This window comes from Chiloscyllium punctatum, chromosome 19 (genome assembly GCF_047496795.1).
Source record: "Chiloscyllium punctatum isolate Juve2018m chromosome 19, sChiPun1.3, whole genome shotgun sequence".
NCBI lineage: Eukaryota > Metazoa > Chordata > Chondrichthyes > Orectolobiformes > Hemiscylliidae > Chiloscyllium > Chiloscyllium punctatum.
Window position 1 is genome coordinate 94,825,156 of NC_092757.1, and position 17,463 is coordinate 94,842,618.

Sequence of the window (17,463 nt, forward strand, 5' to 3'; positions counted from 1 at the left end):
CGATTAGGTTGTCTGTCATTGGAGATGGTCATTGCCTGGTATTTAGACATGAACTTCTTCGGAAATCTTGAATGAAATCAGCAAAACTTGCCTAAAGAGGTCACACTCTGATAAGTAAGAGAACTGTGGTTTTGGACAAATGTGACTCAGTTAGTTGCCATTTGTCAGCCCAAGCCTGGATGCTGTTACATTTGATCACAGCCTTCCTCGGTATTAGGGGGCTGTCTGGAGTGGTGCAGAACATTGTGCAATCATCAGCGAAATCAAAATCATCTCCACTTCATTCACCATTGCAAGGTCAGACTCATGACAATCTGGAATGCACTGGAATATTTTCAAAGAAAAATTATAAAAGTGAATTGGATAAATACTTGAAAAATAACACTAAAGGTCTATGAAAGAACATAGAGACCAGCAAGGACTGGATGGGCTGAATAGCCTCAACCTGTGCAGTAAGGTAGAGGGTAGAGGAAACAAAGGAATGTGGAACTGCGCCCAGCCAAAAGGTGAGAGTAGGCACAGGATCCTAATCTGGGCCGGTAACCTCTGAGACTGGGGTGGGAGTGGGATTGGCAGGTTAAAGTTCCATGGAAGATGCCCATTACCAGAAGACAGTCCGTTTGGCTTTGGGGACCTGCTCTACCATTCAGGACATTCTTGGTTGACGCATTTGTGGTTTAACGTTTGTCAGGCTGGATTGTTTCCCCACCCCTGCATGTGTACAGGTACGTATACAGACACAGTCCTCCCCACCCTGCAGGTGTACACCCCCACACCCACCCTCCCCACCCCTGCCTTGGTTGTATGTGCTCTCTCTCTCAGTAAGACCTGGTGTGTTTTCTTGCAGTACGCTGTTGCTGTAACAAAGTACGATCGGAATGGTTACCGGCCGAGAGCACGGCAGCTGTTGGTGACGCCAGACAGTGCCTTGATCATGGAAGAAGCCAAACTCAAACAGAAGATTGACTATGTCAATCTGAATGGTACGGAGTGTGGGGGGTGGGGGGTGGGGGTGTGTGGCAAGGAACAAAGTGGGAGAGGATATGATTGGCAGGAGCGACAGGGTCTGCACAACCTTTCCTCAATAGTTGACCCCTTCATCCAGGTGCCATTTTGAGCCCACCTTCCCTGAACTGTATGTTGTGTGGTTTCCCCTTTCACAAATAAGGAGACCAATGCTGTCCACTGTACTGCAGATGTGATTTCACCAACATCTGTATAACTGTAGTATACCATCCCCAAGTTTCCCCTTTCCAGTAAAGAAGAACATTCCATTCTCCTTCCTAATCACTTTTCTCCTCTTTCTTAGTGATTATAATTTATTTACGTTCCTCGCTCCTTCCATCTCTGGCTTTCCCCCGTATCATCGTGGATTTCCTCTGGGTGCTCCAGTTTCCCCCCTCAATCCAAAGATGTGCAGGTTAGGGTAGATTGGCCACGGGGGTCTAGATTAGAATGGTGCTGGAAAAACACAGCAAGGCCTGCTGTGCTTTGGCAGCACCACTCTAATCTAGACTCTGATCTCTAGCATCTGCACTCCTCACTTTCACCCAGATTGGGCCACGGGAAAAGTGGGTTTATGGGAATAGAGTAGGAAGCTGGATCTGGGTAGGATGTTGTTCAGTGAGTCCGTGCAGAAACAATGGGCTGAACAGCCTCGATCTGCACTGTAATGATTCTATGGTTTGGTAGTATCAAACTTCTGTATCACTGAGAAGGCTGACCTCGAACAACTGCAGCTTCTATAGCTCCTTTATTTAATATCCCAGGCAGCAATCCATCAGTTCTAGAGATAAAGGACCTTAAACCCCATGAACTCTGCAGTAGTGTTGCCCTGGCGATGGTTTTTGGATCGGCTTCCTCCACCACACCCTCCTCCACCTTTTGCCCTGGACTGTTTTGTATTGTTGGAATATTATTTATTAATGAATTCTCTATTTGAAGACCAATGTAAAGTATTCATTCAATTCCTCTCTAGTTTTTTCCTTCCTCAGTATTATTTCCCCAATCTCATTCTGTGATGGCCTGTGTTCACATTGGTGCCTCTATTTATTTACAGAAGCTTTTTACGTGCAAAGTTACCTCCATTGTTCATTTTCTCCATCTATATTTTTTTCTGGTGACCTTTTCTAAGCCCCTGGCTTACCCCAAATCTTTGCCCCCTTATATGTGTGTGTTTTTCTTTCAGCCTAAGATTGCTTTCCTTAACTTGCCTGGTTAACCATGTATGGTTTAGCACCTTCCTAAAATCCTTCATCCTGATTGGATGATCTCTTTACTGTGGGTCATGACTGGTTTCCTAAATCTCTGTCATTGTCCCTTCCTGCCTTTGCTGGTACACTCTTCCCCCAATCTACTGCAGCCACTTCTGTCACTCAATCCTTTGTGAATTTCTCTCTGTCAAATTGAATGCTAAATTTGGCCATGTTATGGTCGCTGCGCCCTGAAGGATCATTTACGATAGTAGTATTTATTTAGCCTACCTCCTTACATGCTGCCTGATCACTGGTTAGATCCACAAAAAATTATTCTGGAAATTTATCCCAGTATACTCTGAATTCAATCTTATGGCTATCTCTGTCAATTTAATTTTCCCAATCTACATGAAGATTAAAATCATCCATGATTAATATCGGGCTGTTTTTACATGCCCTTGTGCCCTGATTTGTTCCCTCTCCCACTCTATTGCTCCTTTCTGGGGCATATAGACTACTCCCACCAGAGTTGTCTTCCCTTGGTGAGTTCTTACCTCCACCCATATGGGTTCAATAAGCCTTCAATTCATGATCTTTTTTTAACTGTTGTACCTTTTCTATCCTGTATTAATAATGGTACCCCTTTCCATCAAATAGTCACATACCCCTGAATAAGTATTCCCAGCTTTAATCTCCCAGTAAACCTTTCTCTGTGATGGTGATAAGATCACACCCGTGAACCTCCGTTTTTGCTGTTGATTTCCTGTGTTTTGAATGTTTTTTTCTTTGCTGTGTTCAGGAATATCGGTCAGCTCCCTAAGTGATGGACTCTTTGTTCTCCATGTCCCCTGTGAGGATAACAAGCAGAAGGTTTGTAGATACACTCTTGTTGTTCTTTCCTCTGGCTCCAGCTGCTCTGACAGTCAACTGAACTGTGTAGAACGTAGGAGAACGTGAGACTCATCCGCGTAGCCTCAGGCTGTTTACTTGTGAAGCTCCTTCGTTAACGATGTCGGACAATCCAGGTCAATCAGTAACCCCCCTGAATATCTGCTCCATTGCCTGTTACTGCACACCATCTTCACTTACACCAATGTAATCGCTTACACATTTACTCAATCTCTGGGGGTGGGGGGGTGGTGCAGGGGGGTGTGGGGGGGGGGGGGGTGCAGGGGCGTGGGGTGGGGGGGCGTGGGGTGGGTGTGGGTGGGGGGGTGGTGCAGGGGGGTGTGGGGTGGGGGGGGGGTGGGTGGGTGGGTTGGGGCAGGGAGGTGCATGGCCATTCATTGCTGAATCCGAGAACTGTTTTTTTCAAATCCTACTCCAGCACATGAAGCTTAGAATCTAGGCTGACTGTCTCAGGGCAGAGAGACAGCTGTACATTGTTTAGGAAGATAAACCAAAAAAGCCGTCACGGGTGAGGTTTCCCAGGAGATTTTTGGAGAGGTCCAGCAGTCTCTACAGTTTCCTGACCAGTAATTACCCCTCGTCACTCTGCTGATTTGCACATTACTGGTTGTAGGAGCTTGCTGTGTGTTAATTGGTAGTCACATTTCCTACAGTGAAACCCTGTTATTAGCTACCTAGTTGCATAATGCTTCACATCATTCTGAAGGTGCACAAGGCATGATGGTACTTTACCCAGGAACCCACTCCCATGCCGTTGGCATCAGAGTTCCATTGTGTCCTTCCCATCCTGACCTTCTATTCATTACCTCAGCATTAGCCCCACCTCTCGATATCTCTCTGCAGGTTGTGGCCAGTATCCTGGGCCCTAAGTTTCAAATTCCCTCCTGAACCTTTCCACTCCCCCTTTAAGACTGGACCTAAAGTTCACCTTTTCCTGCCCGACCACCACCTTGGAACTGTTCAGGGTCAAAATGTGTCTGTTCACACACCTGTGAAGTTCCTTGGGTTGGCTGGTCATGCTAAAGTTGCTCTCTCAATCCAGCAGTGGGCTATAAGGGTTGGCCATGGACCTACCAAAGATGCTGAAATCACTTATGTTGTGGCTATCGCAAACAATAGGGAGTCCACCGTGAAATGTCAATGATATACTGCCCTGAGCCAGTTATTGGTCTGTTCCTGTCCTGTGCAGACATGAAATACCGTGGATGCTAGAAATCTCCAATCATCAAAATGAATAATGCTGAAAATGTTCAGCAGGCATGGCCGAGTCTGTATAGAGAGAGAGAGAGAGAGAAACCCTGTAAACCTCACCAAACGGTTAATAAACAGAATCAGGGCCTGTCCTCCACTGACACGGTCTGTATTCAGGTAGAAGTGGGGACTGCAGGTGCTGGAGATCAAAGTCAAAATTAGAGTGGTGCTGGAAAAGCACAGCAGGTCAGGCAGAATCCGAGGAGCAGGAAAATCAATGGACAGCAAAAGCCTTTCGTCAGGAAGGGTTTTTACCCAAAACATCGATATTCCTGCTGCTCGGATTCTGCCTGACCTGCTGTGCTTTTCCAGCACCACTCTAATTTTGACTGTCTGTATTGAAGCCAGTGATGTGTGTATTTTAGTCCGATAGCCAAGGTATTTCTGTAATTCCCTTTGGAATATTACAGTTGTATCTGGTGCCACCTCGCTGCCAGGCAGTGTGCTCCATGTTAGATACATCTGTCAGTCTGATACCTTTCTGTCTTCTGTTGAAGGGTGATGTTGTGCTACGGAGCGACCATGTGATTGAGACATTGACAAAACTGGCCATAGCGGCTGATAAAGCAAGCAGTATCAACATTAACCAGGGCAGGTATGTGTTTGAGCCACAAACCATTCTCCTCCCACTGATAGGCAGCACGGTGGCTCAGTGGTTGGCACTGCTGCCTCCCAGTGCCAGGGACAAAGGTTCAATTCCAGTCTCTGGTTTCTCTCTGTGTGGAGTTTGCACATTCTCCCTGTGTCTGCATGGGTTTTCTCCAGGTGCTCCAGTTTCCTCCCACAATCCAAAGCTGTGCAGGTTCGGGTGGATTGGCCATGGAGAAGGCAGGGTTACTGGGATAGGATGGGGAGGTCTGGGTGGGGTGCTCTCTGGGTGGTTGTTATGGACTTGATGGGCTGAATGGCCTGCTTCCCTGCTGTAAGGGTTCTATGGCAGTGAGCTAGAAAAGTACACAAGCCCATCGTTGTACTTTTTCCATCAATCCCTGTCCAAACCAAGAAGAGTCCTTGCACTGAATAAGAGAGCCTTCCTGAACGAACTCCCTTCACCGTGTGGTCAGAATCAATCCTGAGCAGGAGACAATGTGGCAGCAGTGTTCCATCATGGGACATATTGAATGGAGCGAGTGATTCAACAGGCAAAATGGTCTCCTCCTGCTTTCATTTCCTCGCGTGTATCTAACCCTGTGCTGTCACTGTCCTGGGGAGTGTTTGATGGGGACAGTGTAGAGGGAGCTTTACTCTGTATCTAACCCTATGCTGTCCCTGTCCTGGGGAGCGTTTGATGGGGGGGAACAGTGTAGAGTGAGCTTTACTCTGTATCTAACCCCGTGCTGTCCCTGTCCTGGGAATGTTTGATGGGGGATGGGGCAGTGGATAGTTCACTGCAGCATCATGAAGTGGTTGGGTTCCATACGGTTTGGTCCGAAGGGCTGAGCAATGATACTGGGCAAAAGGTTATTTGATTTTGTTGGACACCACTGTCTGGGAGAGATTGGATTATTGAGTGTTGGGTGGATCCAGACAGCTGCCAGTGTCAGTGGGCATCTTGCCCTGAGTTCTCGAATCCTCGCAGTGAGCTGTTTTGCCAAATGATGTGTTTTCACATTTTTTCCCCAGCATTAAGTTCACAATCAAGCATGGGAAAGAAGGGATCATTGATTTCACATCCGGATCGGAACTGATCATTTCAAAATCAAAGAATGGACACCTGTCTGTGGTAAGATTCACTTGGAAATGCTCAGAGACAGCTAATGTCCTTGTACATTTTCACAGCGGTTACCTCATCAACATGGACAACTGATGTTGGGGGTGTGTGAGAGAGGGGGTGGGTGTGTGAGAGAGGGGGTGGGTGTGTGAGAGAGGGGGTGGGTGTGTGAGAGAGGGTGAGTGTATGCTATTTGACCAGTCACTCATTTTAATTGTGTTCCGAGATTGAGTGATGTGACAGTGGAAGTGCGATATGTTTCTCTTCAGTGAAGTTTGCCATTTGCCAATCAGCCTGATACTGGCTGCTCGGTTATTACTGATGTCAGTGTTTCAGGAGGAGAGAAATGGAAGAATTAAAAGAGAAAGTTCCAGAATGTAGGGCACGAGCAAATGCTGGAATTATTCAGTCTGGGGTGTCCATGTTGACCTCCGTGCAGGTGTCTCGAGAGGTGGCAGGCTGTTACTACGGGCACTCTGAAGTCCATCCTTTTTCCCTGCGGAGTGTCTGAACTCGGACTGACTGCTGGGTGGAGGAGGATCCAGAGAGGGGGAAGCAGGAGGAATCTGAAAACCAGGAAGTGAAGTCAGTCATCAGAGGAGTGATAAGTTGCTGGGATCTGCAGTGACTGAGGGGATTAACGCATTAACAACTCCATAGTCGGGTTTGAAGTGGGTGGAGAATTGGAGGCCAGTCATGAGCAGTACTGTAAGTGTCACATCTGAGGGATTTGAAAGCTCAGTGAGTGGGGGGGGGGCGGTTGTGCAGAGGGCTGGAGGTTATGGTGCAGCCTGTAGGTTGAGGTGTTGATGAACTGAGACTAGGCATGGAGCCTCTGACAGTTAGCAGGGAACAAGGACAGAGTCAATGGCTGAGTGAGACTGAGTAAGAACCCCCTGGCAGGGGTTTTTATTTACAAGTTAAATACTCTGCTTTTTAAAACCAGAATCTATAAAAAGAGGAGCCTCAGAATTTGTGTTCATCACAGAATAGTTGTTGCAGTGAAAATCCCTGGGGGTCAGACTCCAAGAGGAGTTTTCTGCTTCACTGTTAGTTAACAGCCAGTGAGTCAGGGCTGATCACTGAGTTCTGTGTATGGGTATGGAAACAGTGATCACACTGGGCCGTGTGTGAGAGCACAGGCATCTGAGCTGGCCAGAAACACTATCCCTGCTCTCTGTTATACACACTCCCACTCCACACGCACAACCCAAAAACACCGCGCGCGCGCACACACACAAATATATTCTCTTTCATGCTCTCTCTCGTGCTTGCGCTCTCCCCCCGCTCTCTCGCCCTCACTCACACAGAATTAGTAAATTAAAGTGTGAGAGAGAATTCCCTAAAAATAAAAGACCCAATAAAAAATAGTAGTTATTAAGCATGCAGTATAAACAGCAGCAGTGTGTACAAAATACACTGCAAAAATTGACCAAAGATCCTTAGATACCATCTTCCATCTAGAAGGGCAAGGGGCAAAAGGTACATGGGAACACCACCCCCTGCAAGTTCCCCTCCAAGGAGGCATTCACCATCCTGACTTGGAAATATATCACCGTTCCTTTACTGTCACTGGGTCAGAATCCTGGAATTCCCTCCCTAAGGATATTGTGGGTCAACATACAGCACATGGACTGCAGCGGTTCCAGAAGGCAGCTCACCCCCACCTTCTCAAGGGGCAACTAGGGACGGGCAATAAACCCTAGCCCACCCAGTGACACCCATTCAAAATCTTGGTTAGGTTCTTTTGCCTTTGCTGTACTACCCACAATGAGTGTCATCACAGAAGGAGCATGGCACCATGATGTGTACAGAGTCACTGTAGTCCCAGAGGACCCAGAGCTGCTCTGTCATGAGGGAGAGATGTCTGGTGACAGTTTAACCTGAGGCTCACCAAACCTCAGGTGAGGGGAGCAATTGAGGAGAGTCCTTCATAGTTAATCTCAGCTGGTGTGGGAATTGAACCCACGCTTTTGGAATTACTCTGCATTGCAAACCAGCCTTCCAGCCAACTGAGCTAACTGACCCCCTCCCCTACCAGAATGAAGCTTGAGTATGATCTGGGATAGAATAATTGTTTTCACTTGAGCAAAGTAGACGCTGGGGAATTCTGATGGAGTGAATAGAGAAAGCTCTATCTTCCGTGGTTGGTGACTGTGTGATGAGTGTGAATATCATTTAACAAGGTCACACAGACCATGGAAAAGAGAACCCTGCAAACACCAAAGGATAACTTGTGACAGGATGTGATTCAGACAACGTTCAGGAAACCTGGCGAACACTTCAAATGCAGGAAGATCCAGTAACTCGGGAGAGCAGTGGGATTAATTAATGCTGATTCTAAATAAAACTGGTCCCAACACACTGAGATCCTCAACAGGGTCAGCATTGCAGTGTGATCTGAAAGGAAAGTACGGGGTGGGTCCTGACTTACAAGCACTCACACTTCTGAAGCCGACCCCACGTGGGGGTGAAAGTTTAACGCACATTTGCTCTACTCGTGTGCAGCTTCATGTCGTCCTGAATTATGTTCTTACGGGTGTAGAAAGCGACTTATGAGCAGATTGGAGTGGGTGTTGTTTGATTGCCTGTAGTTTGGATGATTGTGTGTTTGAGTGGAGGAGCAGGGTGGGAAACAGATGTGGATGTGAGTCTGACTTGCCCTTTTCTCTCTGTGTAGGTGGCTCCAAGACTGAACTCCAGATGATGCTGCCGGTGAGGCCCAGTGACTGCCCATTGTACAGATGGATGGCTTGAAGGTGTGGCTGGCAGCATCTGTAACAAAGCAAGGAGCTTGTACATTTATTGGTGAGGCATTTGAGTAGGCCCACCTTGGCCCCAATTCTCTGACCTCCTTTACACTGCTTCCCTTGACTGCCAAAGCCTCTGCTTCCACAGCAGGAACTGAAGAGTCCAAGTTATACTTTAATCATGCAACAAAAAGAAAGAAAATTTATATTAAAATGGCTGTTGTGATCAATGACTCAGTGAGTTGAATCACATGACTGCCGCAGTGCATGTGTGACATATAAAGCGATAGAATAGGTATCGTCCACAGAAATTCCCTTGGTTCCAAACAGAAGCTTCTGATCCCATGAGCCCTCAATGAGGAGAGGACCATGTTCAGGAGTGCCACCTTTAAGGTTAGAGGTTGCTGAGGAAATGAACCAAGTGATGATTTTTTTTTTATATACAATCCCGTTGTCTGGAGATGTTTCTTTGAGTTGTTCAGGTGATGCAGAGTTGCTGATGGTTCCCTCACTCCCATCATTGTTTAAAAAGCCCCCGCCCTCTGCCTAAAGCCACAGCTTTGGGGTGGTTGCTAAAGAAATCGGATCCATTTCCCAAAGCTATGTGCAGTTTTAGTGGGTGATAACTGACACTGGTTTACTCTCTTGACTGTACAGGTGCCACAAAGTGTGCTTCAGGCCTTCAGCAAAATATATTAAAGGATAAATCCCACAATTGGAAAGCAACTGACTCAGAGCAGACCAGGAGATTTAACCTGCCCCTGGTTTGGCATTATATTTGGTAAATGAGCATTTAACTTGGTGCCATAGTGTGATGTCCAGTAACTGCTAGCTCTTTGTATAGTGGGACCTCAGTAAAGGGTCAGCCTAATACTGCAGATTCTCTCATTCCCGGTTTACTATCTCCAGCCACAAACAGTCCATTCTCCAGGTGTGTTCAGTGTCCCTCCCCCACCCCACCTCCATGTTTGAAGCTATATTCATTTTGAAGAAATGGTGAAAGATTGAACAACAGATGAACATGTGAATGAGTCTTTCGCCAAGGGCTTGTAATGTACAGAGCACATGCCATCAGTCTCCGTAAGCAACGAGAGAGAGACTTGTTTTGAGGGTATTCAGTCTTCCTTGTGAGCTGCTAAGGAGATGTCAAGATCAACAAAGTATGGGGGCGTGTAGCTGTGTTGGAAGGTGTGTAAACTGAGACGGGGCTTTAGAGACTGGTTTTACTATACAAAGCCGCCTGCTCTTGGGGTTCTGGACAAACTACAATCCCCACTGTGCACCCAACTCCCAGAAACAACTGTCAGCATCAGAGGTTTAACAGAAACAGGAACAGAAATCTTCACTTCAACCTGTTGTGGAACAAGATGAGAATTTCAAAAGTAATTATACTTCAAAAAATTAATAAAGAAGATTGTAATAAGCTTTATATAGATGGATATTATGTGAAGCCATCTCATTTTCAATAAAAAAAGTCTCAATTATTTTTGTTTTCTATGACTTTATCATCCCTGGGAGAGCGTGGACGGGGCTCTCACCACTTCCTCCTGATATTAATTGCTCCTGCTCGCTCTTTCTCCTTTCTCTCCAACCCTCCTCACACATGCACAGCCCAGCTTACAGATGGCATGAACACCGTATCATTGGGAAACAGGGACCTGGATTGGGGTGACCTATCAGTTTGTTATTTAAATTGTTTATTCCCTCATTGCCTCTCTCTCTCCTTTTGAGATCTCTCTGCACCCCAGTTCCTAATGGGAATTGAACCCGGGGAAATCATTGTGGTACACAAGCCCATTTGAGAAAGCAAAGCCATTGTGTTACTAACATGCACTTCACGATCCCAATGTCGCAGTACACTTTGCAAACAATTGAGGAATTTAAGTGCAGCTTCTGTTGTGTTATAGAAGCAGCCATTTTGTACATGTCCAAGTCCCAGACCGGTAGCTGTATCAATGACCAGACTGAGAGAGGAATACCCTGTGAGCTGAAGGAGCATCCCCCTGCTTCTCCTTGAAGAAGTAACCATGGGGACATTTCACCCCACCTCAGAGTGAAGGTGTTGCCTTCATTTCAAAATGAACCTAAAAGAATGGTGCCCCTGACCCTCTGACAGTGCGGCACTCCCTCGGCACTGACCCTCTGAAAGTGCGGCACTCCCTCAGCACTGACCCTCCGACAGTGCAGCACTCCCTCAGTACTGACCCTCTGACAGTGCGGCACTCCCTCAGTACTGACCCTCCGATAGTGAGGCACTCCCTCAGCACTGACCCTATGACAGTGCAGCACTCTCTCAGTACTGACCCTCCGACAGTGCAGCACCCCCTCAGTACTGACCTTCTGACAGTGCAGCACTCCCTCAGCACTGACCCTCCGACAGTGCGGCGCTCCCTCAGTACTGACCCTCCGACAGCGCAGGACTCAGCACTGCTGACAATCTTGAAGTTAGTTATGATGTCTAGTTACTGATACACTAACCAGTGGAAGCAGAATGTCTCTCTTTACCCTGTCAAAATGGTTCATAATTTGGAACATCTCAGTAAGGTCACCTCCTCATCTTTCTCCAAGTACAATCTCTAATCTTTGCTTGATGTAAAATCCTTCATTCCTGGTATCATTCTAGTAAATATCATTTTGTATCTCTAGGGCTTTACCACCCCTCCTTAAATAAGGTGCCCAGAACGGAGTACATTACTCCAGATGAGGTCTGGCCAATGATTTGTGGAGGTGGAGCTACCTTTCATTGCTTGTATCCTGGATGCCCCTATTTATAAACCCCAGGGTCCTGTCGGCTGCTTTTGGTGATTCAGCTCCTGTTTTCCCCTCAGAGTTGAACCATTGGGATCACAGAGTCTTGTCTCTCTGTGTTTCTTCTCCAAAATAGCATTTCCTCACGTTTCTTTGTGTTAAAATTCACGGCCAGATATCTGCCCATTTGGCCAATTTGACAATGTCCCTCTGAAGTTCATCCTCACCATTCACTATTCTTCCTCATTTACTACCAACTCCAATTAGAGATCTTGCCCACAACACCAATCTCCAAATTGTTTATGTAAATCAGATATACATTAATCCATTGGGACACCATTTTCAACAGGTTCCCAATCTGAGAAATGCCCATCTATACCTACCCTCTGTTTCCTAGCTTTTAACCAACTTCTAATCCATGCTGCAAAGGACCCATCTATCCCAAACATTATTAAGTTTCTAAGCAGCCTGCCATGTGACATCATATCAAATACTTTCTGAAAGTCCAAATTTGGAACATCCTCAGCACTGCCCTCATCCATTGCCTGTGTTACTTGGTCAAAGAACTCAATTCACTTTGTCAGACATTAGCTGCCTTTGACAAAGCCATGTTAACTGCCTTGTATTATTTTTCTCTAGGTATGTATTCACCTTATTCCATATAATGGCCTCCATCAGTTTCCCCACTACTGATGGGCCTCTGGTTTTCCTGGGTTATCCTTTGTCCTTTTCTTAAATAACAGTGTCAGATTTGCAATCCTCCAGTTCCTCAGGACTAGTCCTGTGTTCACACAGGCCTGGAAAATTTCAGTCAACAGCTCTGCAACTTACTGCCTCACCTCTCTTAGCGAGCCAGGATACATCCCACATGAACCTCTCCACATCTGGAGTGTTGCTGGCCTTCTTCGCACCTCTTTATCTGTCTCCGTACTGCTCAGTTGCTCAACACTCACCTTTTCAACTCGGTCACTATCCCCGTGTTTCTAATTTGGTGAAGACAGAAGCAACGTATTCATTACTTCCTCTGCCAGCTGGTTTGCTTCAGTGAGCAGCTCGCTGTCTTTGTTCCTTATGGGCTCCACTCTATCCTTAACTAATCTTTTACCATATGTTTGAAAAACATTTTACTTTTTGGTTGAGTCCAGCCTTACCCTCGCTCCTGCATTTCAGATCCTCCTGCTGATTCCAATTGTTGATGTTCTGGTGCACATCCCATGCCTGCTTTTTCTTCCTCATTTTCTCATCAATATCCTTCGTCCCCGAGAGTGCTCTCGGTTTACACCCCGTATTTATTTCTCAGGGATGTGTATCTGGCTCCTACTCTATTTCTGACTTTGTTTGAAATTTTCCTATTTTCATTCATTGTTTTATGCACCAAAATGCATTTCCAATTAATATCTCCAGTTCAACCTTTAGACTCCTAAAATCTGCCCTTTTCCAGTCTGGGATCTTACTCTGGGACTGAGCTTTACTCTATATCGAACCCCCATGCTGTCAGAGTCCTAGGAATGTTTGATGGGAACACTGTAGAATGTGCTGTACAATGGAGGCAATGAATCATATCTGGGCTGATTTGGTGAATGAAAGAGTAGAGCTGGGGCAAGTGAGAAAAATACTAATATATCAAATGATAAAACAGTCCATGACAGAAATGGATAATGGTAACAAATCTAAGAATAAATGAGCAGATTAAGCTGCCACCTGCTTAAATACCAGGCTTTCACTGAACCAGCATTTATTGCCCGTCCCTAGTTGCCCCTTGAGAAGGTTGGGGTGAGCTGCCTTCTTGAACCGCTGCAGTCTCTGTGCTGTGGGTAGACCCACAATTTCCCTGAGGGAGGGAATTCCAGGATTCTGACCCAGGGACCGTGAAGGAGTAGTGATAGAACATAGAACAATACAGCGCAGTACAGGCCCTTTGGCCCTCGATGTTGCGCCGATCCAAGCCCACCTAACCTACACTAACCCACTATCCTCCATATGCTTATCCAATGCCCGTTTAAATGTCCATAAAGAGGGATTCTGTCCACCACTGCTACTGGCAGGGCGTTCCATGAACTCACGACTCACTGAGTAAAGACAAAAGATATGTTTCCAAGTCAGGATGATGAGTGGTTTTGGGGAAACCTTCAGGGGGTGGTTTTACCCTGTATCTGCTGCCTTGTCCTTCTGGGTGGGAGTAGCTGGAAGGTGCTGTCTGAGGATCTTGGGTGAATTTCTGCAGTGTGTCTTGTAGATAGTACACACTGAGCATTGGTGTTATTGAGCGTTGTGATGGAGGGAGTGGGTGTTTGTGGATGTGGGGCCAGTCAAGCAGCTGCTTTGTCCTGGATGGTGTCAAGCTTCTTGAGTGTTGTTGGAGCTGCCCCCATCCAGGGCAAGTGGGAAATATTCCATCACACTCCTGACTTGTGCGTTGTAGATGGTGGGACAGGCTTTGGGGAGTCAGGAGGGGAGTTACTTGCTGTGGTATTCCTAACCCCTAACCTATGTTGAGAGTTAGTGCTAGATTCTCCTGCTCCTCGGATGCTGTGCTTTTCCAGCACCACACTGTTGACTGTAATCTCCACCATCTGCAATCCTCACTTTCGCCCTGTTCTGTTAATGTGACAAGTCCCATCAATGGTAACTCCTGGATGTTGATCATGGGGGATTCAGTGGTGGTGACACCATGGAATGGCAAGGGACGGTGTTTGGATTGTCTTTTTTTGGAGATGGTCATTGCCTGGCATTTATGTGGTGCCAATATTACTCACCAATTGTCTGCCCAAGGCCGGATTCTGTCCATCTGAAAGAGGTTGGGTCAAGGACATTACCCTGATAACCATCTGCAGTGATGACTGACCTCCGACAACCACAACCATCCTCCTGTGGGCCATGAGTCAGGAAGGAGATGGCCACGTGTTATTACTGTTGGATTGTTATTCCAGAGACCCAGGTAATATCCCAGAATCCGGGTTCAAATCCTGCCATGACTAATGGTGGAATTTGAATTTAATAAAAATCTGAAATTGAGAGTTTAATGGTGACCATAAAGCCATTGTCAATTCTTGTAAAAACTCATCTGCTTCACTAATGTCCTTTACAGAAGGAAACTAACATCCTTATCTCTAGTCTAAATGTGACTCCAGCCCCACAGAAATGTGGTTGGCTTCTAACTGCCCTCTAGGCAATTAGGGACGGGCAATAAATGCAGGCCCGGCCAGAGATACCTTCATCCTGTGAGTGAGTAAAGAAAGGTATAATTCCAAGCAGTGGACAGTGTGCCCCCGATACCCATTGATTCCAGTTTTGCCAGGGCTCCTTGATGCCACACTCAGTCGAATGATGTCAAGGGCTGTCCCTCTCCCCTCCCCTCTGGAATTTAGCTCTTTTGTCCAGGTTTGACCCAAGGCTGTAATAAGGTCAGGAGTGGGGTGACCCTGAGAGAACCCAAACAGAGCAGGTCACTGAGCAGGTTATTGCTGAGCAGGTGCTGCTTGATAGCCCTGTTACCGACCCCTTCATTTCAAGTCAGACCCACTCGTTTTAAATTCTCCAACAAGAGGAAAATTCTCCTCTGTGTCCTCTTCCCCAAACTGATGTAAAAACAAAGAACTGCTGAAGATCAGAAACTAGAATTGGAACGAGGTCACCTCTCTGACAGCGTTCCCGAGCTCAGTGAAACCGAACTGAGTCTGTGCATGACTGAGTGTGCTGGCTAACCACTGTGGGAATGCCGGACTTCCCAAACCCCCCTCAGAGCAGCGAGCTGGAGCCACCTGCCAGTGTTCATTCCCCACACAGAAGAGAAACACAGAGAGCCACATGTTCTGCACCATTTTATTTTCTCGCTGTATGCTGATCTTCCTCGATCATTGCTGAGAGATTACATTCAGCTTCTGCAGAGCCTTCACTGCCTTAGGGAATTAACATAGTCAATAATCGATATGAACTAGGCACCCATGGGCCGTGCCAATCCCAGTGGGTACAGGAGACAAGGGTAGGTGTTACTGAGGGATGAAATTGATTCATCTGAACTGAGCTGTGAAAAAGTCAAACCCGAGGTAAGTCTGAAAGAACAGATCAGGGCTATGGGTGAGATGTCAAAGGGAATGTATTTTATGTGAAAAGTTTGGTGATTTTGTGATGGTTCTGTTTGTGGATAATATTCCAGATTTCTTCCATTGTCTATTGAAAACCAGAGTGTCCCACTAGACCCCTGGGATCCAGGACTTTCCCGATATGCAGTAAAGAGCCAGTCGGGTTATCGTACAACACCACCAGGAAGGGCTGAGTGACGTGGAAGTCTATCGTGAGTTGTCTGTCACTGGGGTTGCTTGTCGGAGCTGCCCGAACACCCCTTTCCTCCAAACTTAGGACTGCATGGTGCTTTATGCTGGAGATCATCAATGCCTCGTTTGTAATTTTATTCAGCTGACTTGGAGTGTAGAGAGCAGACAGACCTGTGTTAAAACAAAGAGGTTTTCAACTTTGACAGATTGGTTTCAAATTTGACCTTTGATATCTTGCCTCATCACTCCAGAAAATAGTACTGAGCTCTCTCTGTTTATAGTTTAAAAGCAGCAAGGGCAGGAAGGAGGGAATTTTCCCATTTTCGGGATCAGCCGATGTCAGAGTGGAGAGATATGCATTCCTGAATGGATATGCTTCACCTGGAGCTGACTGGTACAAAGCTAAACTCAATCCGATTGGACACACTGATTTGGAGCTGTGTACTTTAGTCTCAATCCTTTCTCCCTCCCAACAGCCTGGGGCTTTTTAATTTATGGATTTTCTAATCTCATTTCACATTTCATCATTAAATCTGATAACATTGCCTTTTCCAGCAGTGTGTTCCAAATCTTTAACTCCACACAAACATCTAACAGCTCTTCTGTTCCTTTGGATCTTTCCAAACTCTTTTCAATGCAACACTCCTTCAGCACTGACCCTCCGACATTGCCCACTCCCTCAGCACTGACCTTCTGACAGTGCGGCGCTCCCTCAGCACTGACCCTCCAACAGTGCAGCGCTCGCTCAGCACTGACCCTCTGACAGTGCGGCACTCCCTCAGCACTGACCCTCTGACAGTGCGGCGCTCCCTCAGTACTGACCCTCCGACAGTGTGGCACTCCCTCAGCACTGACCCTCTGACAGTGCGGCACTCCCTCAGCACTGACCCTCTGACAGTGCGGCGCTCCCTCAGTACTGACCCTCCAACAGTGCGGCACTCCCTCAGCACTGATGCTCCGACAGTGTGGCGCTTCCTCAGCCCTGACCCTCCGACAGTGTGGCGCTTCCTCAGCCCTGACCCTCCGACAGTGTGGCAATCCCTGAGCACTGACCCTCTAACAGTGCGTCAGTCCCTCACGACTAACCCTCCAACATTGCGGCACTCCCTCAGCACTGACCCTCCTACAGTGCCCACTCCCTCAGCACTGACCCTCCGACAGTGCCCACTCCCTCACCACTGACCCACTGACAGTGCGGCACTCCTTCAGCCCTGACCCTCCGACAGTGCGGCAATCCCTCAACACTGACCCTCCGACAGTGCGGCAATCCCTCCGCACTGACCCTCCAACAGTGCCCACTCCCTCAGCACTGACCCTCCGACAGTGCCCACTCCCTCAGCACTGACCCTACGATAGTGGGCGCGCCCTCAGCACTAACCCTCCAACAGTGCAGCACTCCTTCAGCACTGACCCTCCGACAGTGCGGCGTTCCCTCAGCACTGATCCTCCGACAGTGCGGCGCTCCCTCAGCACTGACCCTCTGACAGTGTAGCACTCCCTCAGCCCTGACCCTCTGACAGTGCGGCGCTCCCTCAGCACTGACCCTCTGACAGTGCGGCACTCCCTCAGCACTGACCCTCCAACAGTGCGGCACTCCTTCAGAACTGACCCTCCGACAGTGCCTA

General features: G+C 47.3%; 2 protein-coding genes across 2 annotated transcripts in view; one reads left to right on the top strand and one right to left on the bottom strand.

Moving 5' to 3' along the window:
* The window catches only part of LOC140491217 (unconventional myosin-Ic-like), a 64,260-nt gene extending 53,960 nt beyond the window's left edge, over window positions 1-10,300 (top strand). The window contains exons 25-29 of the mRNA XM_072589197.1: window positions 848-983; window positions 2,995-3,065; window positions 4,853-4,950; window positions 5,979-6,078; window positions 8,747-10,300. Coding sequence (XP_072445298.1) covers window positions 848-983; window positions 2,995-3,065; window positions 4,853-4,950; window positions 5,979-6,078; window positions 8,747-8,773 — 432 coding nt within the window. The 3' untranslated portion in view covers window positions 8,774-10,300. The remainder of the gene's footprint in view (window positions 1-847; window positions 984-2,994; window positions 3,066-4,852; window positions 4,951-5,978; window positions 6,079-8,746) is intronic.
* A 5,072-nt stretch (window positions 10,301-15,372) lies between these two features.
* The window catches only part of LOC140491648 (pigment epithelium-derived factor-like), a 69,669-nt gene continuing 67,578 nt past the window's right edge, over window positions 15,373-17,463 (bottom strand). Inside the window, exon 8 of the mRNA XM_072590108.1 lies at window positions 15,373-16,009. Within this exon, the coding sequence (XP_072446209.1) occupies window positions 15,735-16,009 (275 nt within the window). The 3' untranslated portion in view covers window positions 15,373-15,734. The remainder of the gene's footprint in view (window positions 16,010-17,463) is intronic.